Source organism: Capra hircus, chromosome 17 (genome assembly GCF_001704415.2).
Source record: "Capra hircus breed San Clemente chromosome 17, ASM170441v1, whole genome shotgun sequence".
NCBI classification, from domain to species: domain Eukaryota; kingdom Metazoa; phylum Chordata; class Mammalia; order Artiodactyla; family Bovidae; genus Capra; species Capra hircus.
The window spans coordinates 65,820,149-65,834,774 of NC_030824.1; the positions used below are offsets into that span (position 1 = coordinate 65,820,149).

Sequence of the window (14,626 nt, forward strand, 5' to 3'; positions counted from 1 at the left end):
GGAGCAGCCTCCTCTTACCAGAGCACAGAGAAAACCACCTTCTGTATTCCACACCACGTACCGTTTCGATTCATGCTGTTCATCCACTTATCAAGCTCTTCCATTTCTATTTCCATCACAGAGGGTGTGTCTTCCTCAAAAATAGGGCTAGAGAGAGAAAGTCAAGTGCTTGTTGGAAAAACAAAAGACAAACCCAACATGTTTCGTGATGTGCTAAATTTTGTTTGAGGACAGCCTGGGCTGTTGGCTGTGAGGAAGCTGAACTTGATTCAACGTCTTATACGCCAGGGTAATCTAGGCATTTGCTCTATTCAAGAGGACCAAACTGTAACAGGAAAAAAAGCAAAAACGAAAATAAACCTTCGTCCATTACTGATGATGGGCTGAGAGGACGCCCAGGAGAGCTGGCTCCCCCCCGAAGGCACTGAGATGAGTCTGAGGCTCCTCCAGGGAGCTGCCACATTTAGCATTTTAGCCTTGCTCAGTTTCACTTCCCCGTTGTTGGGGGTTTTTGATCAGCGCTCCAGGTCAGGAGGCTGATGGACCGGCCGCCTTCACCACCTCGCCCTTCCATTTCCAGGCTTTCCTGCCTAGAAGAAATGGAGCCCTTATGCTCAGAAATCCAGGGCCCTTCCTGGCTGGGGCTCAGCTCTCCTGGGGGAGGGAAGAGGCCCCAGTTAATGTAGGTAGGATTGGGGGAGGGGCCCACCTGCTCTGATCCACTCGCTGCCCCCCTGCAGAGGAGGCCAGCCTAGGGTCAAAACAAGCACAGGGGCGTGTGGTGGGAGGCAGAGACGCGGGTGACAGCGCCCCAGGCCACTCCTCCAGGCAGAATCCTCTCTCCCCATCCCCTCCTGCCACCTCCATTCCCCTCCTGCCCCACTCCCCACCAGGATCTTCTTCTCACCATACAAACTCTGGGTTTCTACTAGGGTTCCCCTCCTTTAATACCAACCAACATCTCTTCCCTGGTGATATATTTTTTAATCAGAATAAATGAACTGATGTCCTTGAAATATACCCAGGGTCAGAATACTCAGTCACCGATGCATTTGGAATTGATGGCGGTCAGAAAAGCGTTCTTTTCTGAACAGAGGACCTTCTCCCCCGTCAGATCCCCTGTCCTGTGGTGAGGTGTGGGGACTCCGGCACATTCTCTTGGGGTTAGGGAAGCAGGAGGGCCCTGCCGGGGCTGTCAAACCAGAACTCTTGTAAATCTGGCCCTTTGATCTGCTCACCACCCCCACCCTCCTCCACCAACATCCTGGTCCACCCCAAAGCTGAACTGGACAAGGGCTGGGGGCGGGGCGGGGGGGACTTACACTTTCACGTTTTCACTTCCCAGTTCATCTAAAAGACAGTAAATATAAAAGTCATGTTACTGTTCAGTATGTGTAACAACTCTTTATTTCCACATCAGCTGAAATCTCCTCTACAAAGCAGGGAAATGACTTCCAAGAGATTACGTTTTGAAAGGGGCTATAGTTAACGTCTATGTCAATCGAGGGCAGATGGCCATTTTGAAATGAGGGCCCGTCTGTGTGAAATCATTCTTTTAGATCTAGTGATCCTCTGAGAGCATTTACACAACTGCTCTCTCATCTCCTTGTGACACAGCAAACTGGACTCCGTGACCCTGTCCCCTTGTCACAGAGTAGGATGTGGTGCATCCATCCCAGGCTCCCCTCGGCACCCTTCCCTCACCCCGGCTCTTTGTACGGCTGTTCCCCTCACAGCCTTCTGGTCTCAGTGAAACCAACCCCCCAAGACACAAGGACCCCTGCCAGTTGATTAACCTCTCTTCCTTTCTTGTTCCTTCTGGCCTCAATCCTGGGCTAACTGAACATGAATCAACCAGAGTCCGATGACTAAAATGGTTGTGAATATGTCATCATTAAAGCACAAACTCAGGTTGTCTCTCCAGGACAAGAGAAGCTCACGGACCCCCAGCCATGGCCAACCTGGCCAGAGAATCATAAGCCAGAGACATCCTGACTCCCAAAGTCATGATTAAGAAATGGCACAGTTGATGATTGATTGCAGCCTCTTTGTTCTTCTCCTTTAAAAACACCCCAGACTCAGCCACCACGCTGGAGTGGATCTGAGGCTTCTCTCCTGCCCACTTTCAGGGCAACCTGTAATAAACCCTTCCTGCGCTGCAGACTCCCACTGTCAGAGCCTGGCTTCCTGTATGGCAGGCACAAGAGTCCTTTGCCCCACTACATCAGCTTTCCTCAGAGAGGCCTCCCCCATCTCCTCTGTCTGAAACAGGGCGCATTTTTGCCAGCTCAGCTTCTCTTTGCTCCTTGATAGTGTCTGCCACAATCTGCCATCAATCAGGTTCTCTGGTTAACTCTTCACGTCTGTCTCTCCCACTAGACCATATACAGCTCCCAAAGGGTGGGATCATGTCTGCCTTGTTCATCGCGACATCCCCCCTCATCCAGCTTGCACTGTACCTGACAAACACCTGACAGGAACTGAATAAACGAACAGGTCTTCATCTGGATCACCCAACTCTGGGTTTAAATTCGTGCCCAGGGTTTGGGTTTAGCATCTCATAATATTGAAACTTCCAACAAGCTTGCTGTTGGTTGCTTTAATTGAGATGCATCAGGTAACAGTCTGCAAAATGGCTTGGATGCGGATCAGATTCCATATGAACATGTGGCAAGAATTAGAGCCCAGTGCCCCAGTTCAGCCTCTCTTTTGCTTGGCAGGGGAACAGATGCACCCAGAGAAACGAGGCAGTGATGGCGAGTGAGTGGACAGCACAGCCCCACTGCACCTCTTATGATGTGAAGAACCACTGAGAAGCACACGGCTTTACAGAGAGCCACTGAATAGTCCAATGGTCTTGATTCTCAGCCATCAGAGGCCTCCTTTGTCTGGTGGGCAGAGGGGAGGCCCCCAGCGAGGAAGCACAACCAGCAGACACCTGGAACTGAGCTCCTGGCAGCCAGGAGCCGCTGTAATTTCCTGTGGGTTGGCAAGCTTTTAATGGCACCACTAACCCCGGGAAGCCGGGCACGGTTGCCAGTTTCACGCCATCACTGCTTCCCTCTGAGGGGCTGTAGGTTGTGTCCTCCCACTCTTGGGCAAGAATCTGAAGCTTCCTGCAGACACCGGACTCCTCTGGACACTTAGACTGGGAAAGGGAGGGATGTTCACCTTATTTTTATATACATGCACTTTTCATCTAACATTTACAGGCTCTTTTCCTTAAAGGATTTTACTATAAATAAAGCTCCTATACAACCGAACCTCCTTCACAGGTGACCCACAAAAATGCCCCTGTTTGTCACTACCGCCTCCCTGCTCCCCCTCTTTCCCTGCTTAATAGCCCCTTACTAATTTCTTTCAGAACAAACGGCCCCACAGCCCGACTCTCGAGGGGGTGGATTTATCTTCCTAATCTGGGTGCCTGCAGGCTTCGCTGTGAGCTGGAGCTAGACCTGCGTGCAGATGATGGAAAAGTTTAAAAACCCATTACAAAAGTGCTCCAGATGCACCGAATGCGAAGCTCCTGTAATCAGTATTCAAACACAGGAGCAAAAAGCCTCCTGTGGCTTCATCTCCCCTGCTCCACGGCCATTACCCCTGCCCCGGCCGCCATGGCAACGCGAAAACATCTGGGAGGGCGCCCCCGAGCAGAGCATTAAACCGGGAGGGAGACCAATTACCCGTCCCCTGCAATCAGGCCCTGCCCGCTCCACTCCACCTGGCCTCGTCTCTTTATTAACAGCCACCTACTCCCTGTGCGCCCCCAGGCTCTCGCACAGCCCCCCACCTGCACTTGATTCCATTTTGCCTCCTACAGCCCTGCCATTCCCTGTCCTCCTCGGTGAGGACACCTCCTCCCCCGACAGGACGCCCCCTTGGCCCCCGGGGCCCCCGCCCAGCTACTCTCCCGCTGCAGCCGTTGGGAGCAGCGCAGGGTGGGGCCGGGGCCGCAGCGCAGCAGGAGACCATCCTGCTTATCTGGCTTCCGTGCTCAACGCGAGGGTCTTTCTGGAGAGTGAGCCGAGCCAGGTGTCCTGGAGCCACAGCCTGTTTAAAGTGATGCTTTACAGCCAGCTGTATCCCCTGCAGCTCTTTCCCAGAGGGGCAGCCCATCAAGACACCTAATAAATATTAAATAATAACAACTGCAGATCTAATGCCTGCGAGTCTGGGGACTGCGAGTCTGGGGAGAAGGGCCATTATACATCGAGTCACTCCATAGCCTTCCCTTTCCCTGGACACGAACAGGCAGGGCCAAAGAAAAAGGGGTAGTTCCCCTGCAGGTGAAGTATTCTTTACAAAATTGTTGGCCAAATGCTCCCCAGCTGTCAAATTTCAAGACATTTCTTGGTGTGGAAGAATACATCAGGCTGTAGCCTATTCCTAAGCACAGGACATCCTCTCTGACCTGCCACAAAACGTTCCTTTGAGAACTTTCCAAGCAACATGCTGGTCTGACCCAGTATGACAGTTTTATTTTTCCTGGAAAGATAAACAGAAAATATATTTAAATCAAATTCTGTTCATTTAAATAGTCTCCTTCTACTGCCTTGTATTATAATGTTAAATATGAATGGGTGGATTTTGGTGGGCAATGTTTGTGAATTTTTTTAGCTGTCTGAAGAGAGATTCATCGTTAACCATCTGTACCTATATTAAAGGAATGGTGAGTAAAAGATATTCAAATACAGCTCTCTTGACCTACAACGTCGGTGATAAGCAACTGCTTTGAAATTCTAAGTTTCCATTTGTGTTTTCTTAAGGTGAGGCACATTTAAAGTAAAAACAATGTGCCAATTTGTCTTAAGACTAATGTGCAAATTCACTTTTACCTCTGAGAATATATTCTCTAAAAAAAGTTCTCACATCCTTTCATCAGCTCATCTCTGCAATACACATTTATTGAGCAGCTATTAATGTGTTGGGGAAGGCACTCTGGGAGATAAAGGGGTAAAAATAATTAGCTTCCACTTGCCATATGCCACCTACTGTTTTTTTCTAAGTGCTTTACATAAGTGAATCCACTTAATTCTCCCAACAACTCTATGAGGTGGTACTGAGTTTTGCCCATTTAACAGATGAGGAAGCTGAACCAGAGGTTATAAAACTAGAACATAGAAAAGCCAGTTAGGCAGAGTATTCCAGAATCTGTCCCGATAACCTTCCTGCCACACTACTCCACAGGATGAATAAGACAAGTTCCTGGTTCTTTTGGACCTTAAGGAGAACATCACCCAGTAAGAGAGACCCAAAAAAGGCAAGTCACCAGCTGATGACAGTATTCACGACTGTGCAAAGTAAGTGTGAACATAGTTAAGAGGTGGTGATTAATTCTGCCTGGGGTCTGAGTACTCAGCTCTTCATAAAAACCTTAGAACTGCGCATTGTAGAATGGGGTGGCAGTCTGCCAAGCAGCCAAGAAGGAAATTCCAGACAGAAGACACAGCATCAACCAGGTACGGAGGCCTTAGGGAAGGGAGCGGCACAAACCCGTGGACCCTGTCCAAGGTCAGTGCTCACTTGTGAATGGCTTTTGAATCTTGAGCGTCTCGAAATGAAGTTCAGTGAAAAATCCCTTTCTGGATTCAGTGCCTTAGAGGAAGACCATTTGACTAGTCAACCCCAAACTCCCCCGACCCCAGGACTCTGTTAGCTAAGACCAGCTGTAGCCTACGGTTTGGGCAGGAAATTCTACTTCCCCTACTTTTTTTTGTTTTTATTTTTATTTGGCTGTGCTGGGTCTTAGTTACAGCATGGGGCTCTCATGCCCTGACCAGGGATCGAACCAGAGCCCTGTACACTGGGAGCATGGAGTCTTAGCCACTGGACCACCTGGGAAGTCCTACTTTCCTTAAGTTGAAAAAAAAAAAAAAGATCCAGGCATCTCTGTTTGCTTTTTCTTTTTCTCTGGCTTACAAAAGAGCTCCCACGTGATCACTGTTATTAGGTCACCCCGAAATTGCAAGCAGTGGAAAAACGTGTATTTCCTACTTTCTTGGAATCTATTACATCAGTCCTTGCCATGAAAGGTAATGCACTTCAGTGCTTCCTTCCCAGTTCACGTCTGCCCTACCTGTGGGCATAATGGAAAATGACCATTTACAGCTCTGCGAGAGCTTAAAGCTTCCCTTGGTACAAGGACGGTGTGGGGACCTGCAGGCCTAAGGCATGCCCTCAAAGACAGGGGACCCCTGTTAGTGGATGTGAAAGACAAAAAGTGAGTTTTGTATGCACATATAAATATACATCTTATCACTCTTGAGTGATTTTTGGAATGTCTAAAGGCTTCAAATTGAAAATCTAATTGGACTCATTTTTAGCAACATAAGCCAAAAGAACCCAAGTTGGCTTTGGACCCAGAACCATCCCCAAACCTTGTATTTGAAAGTCCTGCCATTGGAAGTGAATCTTCTCAGAGTGTATCACTGACCCAGGGAATGATCTATCAGACTGGTTTACTACTAATGGTTTACTATTTACATCTTTAGCCGATTAGGAATTTCATTTTAAAAGCAAGCATAGTTTCAATAGGACTAAGAACCATGCTTTACCCAGGCTTTTTCAAGATCAGATGGGTGTGTGGCATGGTAGAGGAAACAGTGCCTGTGAGAAAACACAGACGGAAGAATCCTCTCCCTGCGGAGATGGCTCAAGGACGCCAGCCTGGCCACCAGGCCCCCAGTCGAACCCACGGCTTCACCAGCTTGACCATCTCCTCCAAAGGTCAGAAAGCATTACACTGACCAGTTCAGCTCAGTACAGTCCAGTCACTCAGTCGTATCCGACTCTTTGCGACCCCATGGACTGCAGCAGGTCAGGCTTTCCTGTCCATCACGAACTCCTGGAGTTTACTCAAACTCATGTCCATTGAGTCAGTGATGCCATCCAACCATCCCATCCTCTGTCGTCCCCTTCTCCCTCTGCCTTCAATCTTGCCCAGCATCAGGGTCTTTTCAAATGAATCAGCTCTTCGCATCAGGTGGCCAGAGTATTGGAGTTTCAGCTTCAGCATAAGTCCTTCCAATGAACACCCAGGGCTGATCTCCTTTAGGATGGACTGGTTGGATCTCCTTGCTGTCCAAGGGACTCTCAAGAGTCTTCTCCAACACCACACTTCAAAAGCATCAATTCTTTGGTGCTCAGCTCTCTTCACAGTCCAACTCTCACATCCATACATGACCACTGGAAAAACCATAGCTTTGACTAGATGGACCTTTGTTGGCAAAGTAATGTCTCTGCTTTTGAATATGCTGTCTAGGTTGGTCATAGCTTGTCTTCCAAGAAGCAAGTGTCTTAATTTCATGGCTGCAGTCACCATGTGATTATGGAGCCCCAAAAAAATAAAGTCTGTCACTGTTTCCACTGTTTCCCCATCTATTTCCCATGAAGTGATGGGACCAGATGCCATGATCTTAGTTTTCTGAATGTTGAGCTTTAAGCCAACTTTTTCACTCTCCTCTTTCACTTTCATCACGAGGCTCTTTAGTTCTTCACTTTCTGCCATAAGGGTGGTGTCATCTGCATATCTGAGGTTATTGCTATTTCTCCCGGCAATCTTGATTCTAGCTTGTGCTTCTTCCAGCCCAGCGTTTCTCATGATGTACTCTGCATATAAGTTAAATAGCCAGGGTGACAATATACAGCCTTGATGTACTCCTTTTCCAATTTGGAACCAGTCTGTTGTTTCATGTCCAGTTCTAACTGCTGCTTCCTGACCTGCATATAGATTTCCCAAGAGGCAGGTCAGGTGGTCTGGTACTTCCATCTCTTTCAGAATTTTCTACAGTTTGTCATGATCCACACAGTCAAAGGCTTTGGCATAGTCAATAAAGCAGAAATAGATGTTTTTCTGGAACTCTCTTGGTTTTTTGATGATCCAACGGATTTTGGCAATTTGACCTCTAATTCCTCTGCCTTTTCTAAATCCTGCTTGAACATCTGGAGGTTCACAGTTCATGTACTGTTGAAGCCTGGCTTGGAGAATTTTGAGCATTACTTTACTAGCACGTGAGATGAGTACAATTGTGCGGTAGTTTGAGCATTCTTTGGCACTGCCTTTCTTTGGGATTGGAATGAAAACTGACCTTTTCCAGTCCCGTGGCCACTGCTGAGTTTTCCAAATTTGCTGGCATACTGAGTGTAGCACTTTCACAGCATCATCTTTTAGGATTTGAAATAGCTCAACTGGAATTCCATCACCTCCACTAGCTTTGTTCGTAGTGATGCTTCCTAAGGCCCACTTGACTTCACATTCCAGGATGTCTGGCTCCAGGTGAGTGATCACACCATTGTGATTATCTTGGTCGTGAAGATCTTTTTTTGTACAGTTCTTCTGTGTATTCTTGCCACCTCTTCTTAATATCTTCTGCTTCTGTTAGGTCCATACCATTTCTGTCCTTTATTGTGCCCTTCTTTGCATGAAATGTTCCCTAGGTATCTCTAATTTTCTTGAAGAGATCTCTAGTCTTTCCCATTCTATTGTTTTCCTCTATTTCTTTGCACTGATCACTAAGGCTTTCTTCTCTCTCCTTGATATTCTTTGGAACTCTGCATTCAAATGGGTATATCTTTCCATTTCTCCTTTGCTTTTCGCTTCTCTTTTCTCAGCTATTTTTAAGACCTCCAGAGACAGCCATTTTCTTTTTTGCATTTCTTTTTCTCGGGGATGGTCTTGATCCCTGTCTTCTGTACAGTGTCATGAATCTGTCCATAGTTCTTCAGGCATTCTATCAGATCTAATCCCTTCAATCTATTTCTCACTTCCACTGAATAATCATAAGGGGTTTGATTTAGGTCATACCTAAATGGGCTAGTGGTTTTCCCTACTTTCTTCAATTTAAGTCTGAATTTTGCAGTAAGGAGTTCATGATCTGAGCCACAGTCAGCTCCTGGTCTTGTTTTTGCTGACTCCATAGTGATTCTCCATCTTCGGCTGCAAAGGATATAATCAATCTGATTTCGGTGTTGACCATCTGGTGACGTCCATGTGTAGAGTCTTTTCTTGTGTTGTTGGAAGAGGGTGTTTGTTATGACCAGTGCATTCTCTTGGCAAAACTCTATTAGCCTTTGCCCTACTTCATTCTGTACTCCAAGGCCAAATTTGCCTGTTACTCCAAGCGTTTCTTGACCTCTTACTTTCGTATTCCAGTCCCCTATAATGAAAAGGACATCTTTTTTGGGTGTTAGTTCTAGAAGGTCTTGAAGGTCTTCATAGAACCTTTCCACTTCAGCTTCTTCAGCATTACTGGTCGGGGCATAGACTTGGATTACTGTGATACTGAATGATTTGCCTTGGAAATGAACAGAGATCACTCTGTCGTTTTTGAGATTGCCTCCAAGTACTGCATTTCAGACTCTTTTGTTGTCTATGATGGCTAGTCCACTTCTTCTAAGGGATTTTTCCCCACAGTAGTAGATATAATGGTCATCTGAGTGATGACCATCTGGTCATTCACTCATTCCAACCCATTTTAGTTCGCTGATTCCTAAAATGTCAATGTTCACTCTAGCCATCTCCTGTTTGACCACTTCCAATTTACCCTGATTCATGACCTAACATTCCAGGTTCCTATGCAATATTGCTCCTTACAGCATCAGACTTTGCTTCTATCACCAGTCACATCCACAACTGAGTATACTAACCAACACTGGCCCAAATTACATAAGGCCCTCATCCAGGTTAGATACAGAGATGGAAGCTGTGTGTTTTAATTTTCAGTTTAGGCTGAAGGCATTTTCTGTTTCTTATTTTAAATAGAAAGGTATATGACATTTCTAAATTCTGGAAAATGTCACTGAAACAAGTCATCACTCATTATTTTATGTAGTTGCTTCACTTAAAAACATCTCAGTTTCTTTGCCCACCCCATCCCATCTCCAGGCAGGTGTTAGAATAATACTCACGTGTCTGTAAAACACTCTGAGATCCTTGGCTAGAGGGCTCTGTGTGGAAGCAGAAAGTATTGTGTTTTATCAATTATTCATGAACACATGGAGCAGTTGTCTAGAAATGAGAACAGGCAAAATATTTACCTTGTTTATTCCTTTTTCTTTTATGGTATATTACAAGGAGTATCGCTGATAGAAGCAGGAGAGACAGCAAAATCACTGGGATCAACACCATTAATATAAACTCTAACTGGTCTGTGTCTTCATCAACAAGGGTAGAATTTATACTGGTGATGTAAGGTTCTGTGGTCACTGAAGCAAGTGTGCTTAGAGCCTCTGACTCTTCATCCAGGCCTTCCGTGCCTGGGGGCACGTCTCCTGACAGTTCTGTGTCCTCCTCTCCTGTGGGAACACATACAAAATTGAGACTGTCATGGAGACGAAGCTAGTACGGTATGTTTTCAATGATCTGAAACTTCCCCTCCATGCATCCAGCGAGAAACTTGATCCCCTGGATTTGGTCTTCCAGTTCAGCATGACACAGAGTATTGATTGAACATAAATGATGCTCAAGCTGGGAGTACATTCAACGTGGAATCAGAAGCCAGAGATAAATCTCCCACAAAGGCAGGTGGTTCAGAGGCACTTCAGCAAAGGGCACTGAGAAGCTTGGCAGTGTCTAGCACAATATTCCAGGATATCCTATAGGGTATCCTAATAATATTTCTGTATAAATCTAAATTCCAACTTCCTGAGAGTTAAGCACTCATTACATAACACTTTTAGGTAAAGGAAATGGACTGTGTCCTAATTTTTTTTTTAATAAAAGGTTTCCTACCAATGGAAATGAATTCTTTCAAATCGGGGTGACTGATCAAATGTCAATGTCAGGCCTCAGTTCTGCAGGGAACTGAGTCTGCCTCTGAAATGATCTCACAGAAATCCTGAAATGATCTAGATAAACACACAATGCGTGGGGGTTTCACTGGTGGCTCAGGGGTAGAGAATCCCCCCGCCAGTGCAGGAGACACGGGTTCGATCCCTGATCCAGGAAGTCTCTCACATGCCAAGGAGCAACCAAGCTCATGCACCACAGCTCCTGAGCCTGTACTCTAAGCCCTGGGGACGCCGCTGTTGAGCCCACTTCCTCAACTGCTGATGCCCTCGGGCCCTAGAGCCTGTGCTTCGCAACGAGAGAAGCCACTGCAATGAGAAACCTGTGCACCGCAACTAGAGAGCATAGTCCCTGCCCTCCGCAGCTAGAGGAAGCCCTTGCAGGAGCAAAGACCCAACACAGACAAAAGTAAACAAATGGATGTTTTTAAAAATACCATGTGTATTTTTCTTGTAAAGTGAAATTCTCAGGGGATGTTCCCTTAGAAACTAAGGAAACTGCACCAACATTTAAATTTACTGCATAATATGACTCTTTAGAACCTGCCCTATTAATAGGCTTATTCTGTTGGGACTTTGGATTGTATTGGAAAACCATCCTTTGGTTCATCACAGGACAGGAAAGGACTAGTAGCTAGGGGATTATTTGAAAAAATCCTGCCTTGCCTGGCTCTGTTGTGACCATGGTCGGCTTTTCCTCCCATCGTGGTTCTACAGCATTGCTTATCATTCAGGTGGGACCCATTGTGAAAAGGAGCATATTAGCTGAGGCTGCAACAATGAGATAATTTATATGAAAGTTCCTCCTAAGGTGAAAGGCACTCTTCAAATGAAGATGTCCACTGCCTGAAGCCACGCTCAGTACTGCAGGTTAGGCCACCTCCCAGAGAATGACCGACTGGCCACAGCACGGCCAGCTTAGGCCTTAGCTCTCCACATGTCTGCATGACAATCATTTATAAAAATATTTGTTTGATCACAATCTAATTTTTCAGTTATATAAACACTTCCATTTCCCCAAGACCAGGGGATCCACTTAGTAATCATATCAGTCAATGCCATCCCAAACAATCAGAATCAATTCCAAGCTGCTAAGTAACTGGTATTCCTCGTGTGTATACACCAAAAGCAGGGCTCAAAAAATATCTACCATTTATTGACTTCTGCCTTCAGGGTTAAGTGACCTCGTTCTACATTTATGTCTTTGAAATAAGGTAAGTCAATAATGTATTTGTTAAAAGATTGGACATATCCCCCTGTTCGCAGAACTAGTGAATCAAGCATCATTCTTCACTGGTAACTTCGGCCAGCAAAGACAGTATGCCGCGAGGGGAACGGTGGGCCACAGGGACAGTGGCACACAGACGCCTGTGGCTGGTGACCACAGCCCCATTCTTTGAGGTCGGCGCTGAGGACCTTCCCCCAATACCCAGAGCTCCTTTGTATTCATTTCCTTCTGCCGCTGCTATTGCTACTGCTACTGCTTCACACTGACTTTTACAAATGATTTACTGAAAGCCGAGTCTTGTCCTCTGCCTTGTGCCCAGATTATCTCATTCTGTTCCCATCATTTTTTCAGATAGCAGCTGGGGCAGGGAGGTTACACAACCAGCCCACACCCACAAAGTTGTCGTGGAGGAGTGAAGATTTAAACCCTGGAGGGCTGGGAGAAGAACGTGAGCTTGGACCCTCACATGGTGCTTTCCTTCCCACCAGGCAGGAATGGAATGATTACAAATGATGAGGCAGTGACCGAGAGAGGGAGCCTCACGCTCTTGCCCCTCAGCCCACAAGCAGGCAGATTTCTGGCACAGAGGGAGGGGAGGGCTCTCACTGGGTTCCTGGGGCCAGGTGGCTGTGAGCAGAACTGCCCAGAAGGGCAGGGTCCTTCAGCCTCTCCACGGAAGGCAGACAAGTTCCCAGTAGAACACTCAGCACTCTGAGTCACATCTGACCTGTTGCCCCAGAAAAGGAGAGAATTGGAAAAGAAAAAAGCTAGCAAGAACAATGAGGGTGTTGGACAATCAGGCATGAGAGAGAAATGGAGAAGCTCACAGATGGTCCTGGCTTGTGCACACTTCTTTCTTAGCACAAGTGACAAGGCTGGTGACAAGCGGCTCTTAGTGGCATTCTGGGGTCAAATTTCCCCCCGGTACTCCGCACACGCACTCTAACACGTTTTCGATTCAACCGTCATTTACTCTCTCTGATTCTTTAGCGATTATTTAAATAAATGAGTCAAGGGTTCTCTGTGTGTGCTTTTTCTTTACCCTGCAAGTCTTCATCTTCACACACTCCTGTGACAATCTTCCTCATACCCTGCCCTCCCCAAACAATACTGTGATAGCTGCAAATAATAAATAGCAGTCATTTATTAGATGCTGATAGAGTATGCTGGTACCAGGATAAATATGCACCATCTGACAATCTCCCCAAGTTCATTGTTCACAATACAAACAAAGAAACAGTCTCAAATGTCTCGCCCGGTGGCATAACTCTGATATTTATGCCGGCAGTTCTACTGATACACAGGATTTCTTTTTAAAAACTGTTATTGAAGTACAAAGAACGGCAAGGAGAGATAAGAAAGCCTTCTCAGTGATCAATGCAAAGAAACAGAGGAAAACAATAGAATGGGAAAGACTAGAGATCTCTTCAAGAAAATTAGAGCTACCAAGGGAACATTTCATACAAGATGGGCACAATAAAGGACAGAAATGGTATGGACCTAACAGAAGCAGAAGATATTAAGAAGAGGTGGCAAGAATACACAGAAGAACTGTACAAAAAATATCTTCATGACCCAGATAATCACAATGGTGTGATCACTCCTCTAGAGCCAGACATCCTGGAATGTGAAGTCAAGTGGGCCTTAGGAAGCATCACTACAAATAAAGCTAGTGGAGGTGATGGAATTCCAGGTGAGCTATTTCAAATCCTGAAAGATGATGCTGTGGAAGTGCTGCACTCAATATGCCAGCAAATTTGGAAAACTCAGCAGTGGCCACAGGACTGGAAAAGGTCAGTTTTCATTCCAGTCCCAAAGAAAGGCAACGCCAAAGAATACCGCTCAATTGCACTCATCTCACACACTAGTAAAGTAATGCTCAAAATTCTCCAAGCCAGGCTTCATCAGTACATGAACTGTGTTCAAGCTGGATTTAGGCAGAGAAGTCAGAGATCAAATTGACAATGGATCATCGATAAAGCAAGAGAGTTCCAGAAAAACATCTATTTTTGCTTTATCAACTATACCAAAGCCTTTGACTGTGTGGATCATGACAAACTGTGAGATGGGAATACCAGATCATCTGACCTGCCCCTAAGAAACCTGTATGCAGGTCAAGAAGCAACAGTTAGAACCGGACATGGAACAACAGACTGGTTCCAAATCGGGAAAGGAGTACATCAAGGCTGTATATTGTCACCCTGCTTATTTAACTTATATGCACAATTGCACTCATCTCACACACTAGTAAAGTAATGCTCTAAATCCTCCAAGCCAGGCTTCAGCAGTATATGAACCATGAACTTCCAGATGTTCAAGCTGGTTTTAGAAAAGGCAGAGGAACCAGAGATCAAATTGCCAACATCCACTGGATCATCGAAAAAGCAAGAGAGTTCCAGAAAAACATCTATTTCTGCTTTATTGACTATGCCAAAGCCTTTGACTGTGTGGATCACAATAAACTGTGGAAAATTCTGAAAGAGATGGGAATACCAGACCACCTGACCTGCCTCTTGAGAAACCTATATGCAGGTCAGGAAGCAACAGTTAGAACTGGACATGGAACAACAGACTGGTTCCACACTGGAAAAGGAGTACATCAAGGCTATATAT

General features: G+C 45.9%; 1 protein-coding gene across 2 annotated transcripts in view; it reads right to left on the reverse strand.

Annotated features, from left to right (window-relative positions):
- Window positions 1-14,626, reverse strand: part of TMEM154 (transmembrane protein 154) — a 51,575-nt gene that overhangs the window by 16,961 nt on the left and 19,988 nt on the right. Inside the window, exons 2-5 of one of the 2 annotated variants that reach the window (XM_005691172.3) lie at window positions 10,036-10,293; window positions 9,907-9,945; window positions 1,323-1,350; window positions 62-147 (exon numbers count right to left, since the gene is read on the reverse strand). In XM_005691172.3, the coding sequence (XP_005691229.1) occupies window positions 62-147; window positions 1,323-1,350; window positions 9,907-9,945; window positions 10,036-10,293 (411 nt within the window). The remainder of the gene's footprint in view (window positions 1-61; window positions 148-1,322; window positions 1,351-9,906; window positions 9,946-10,035; window positions 10,294-14,626) is intronic. The other variant, XM_018061601.1, reaches the window with a different exon arrangement.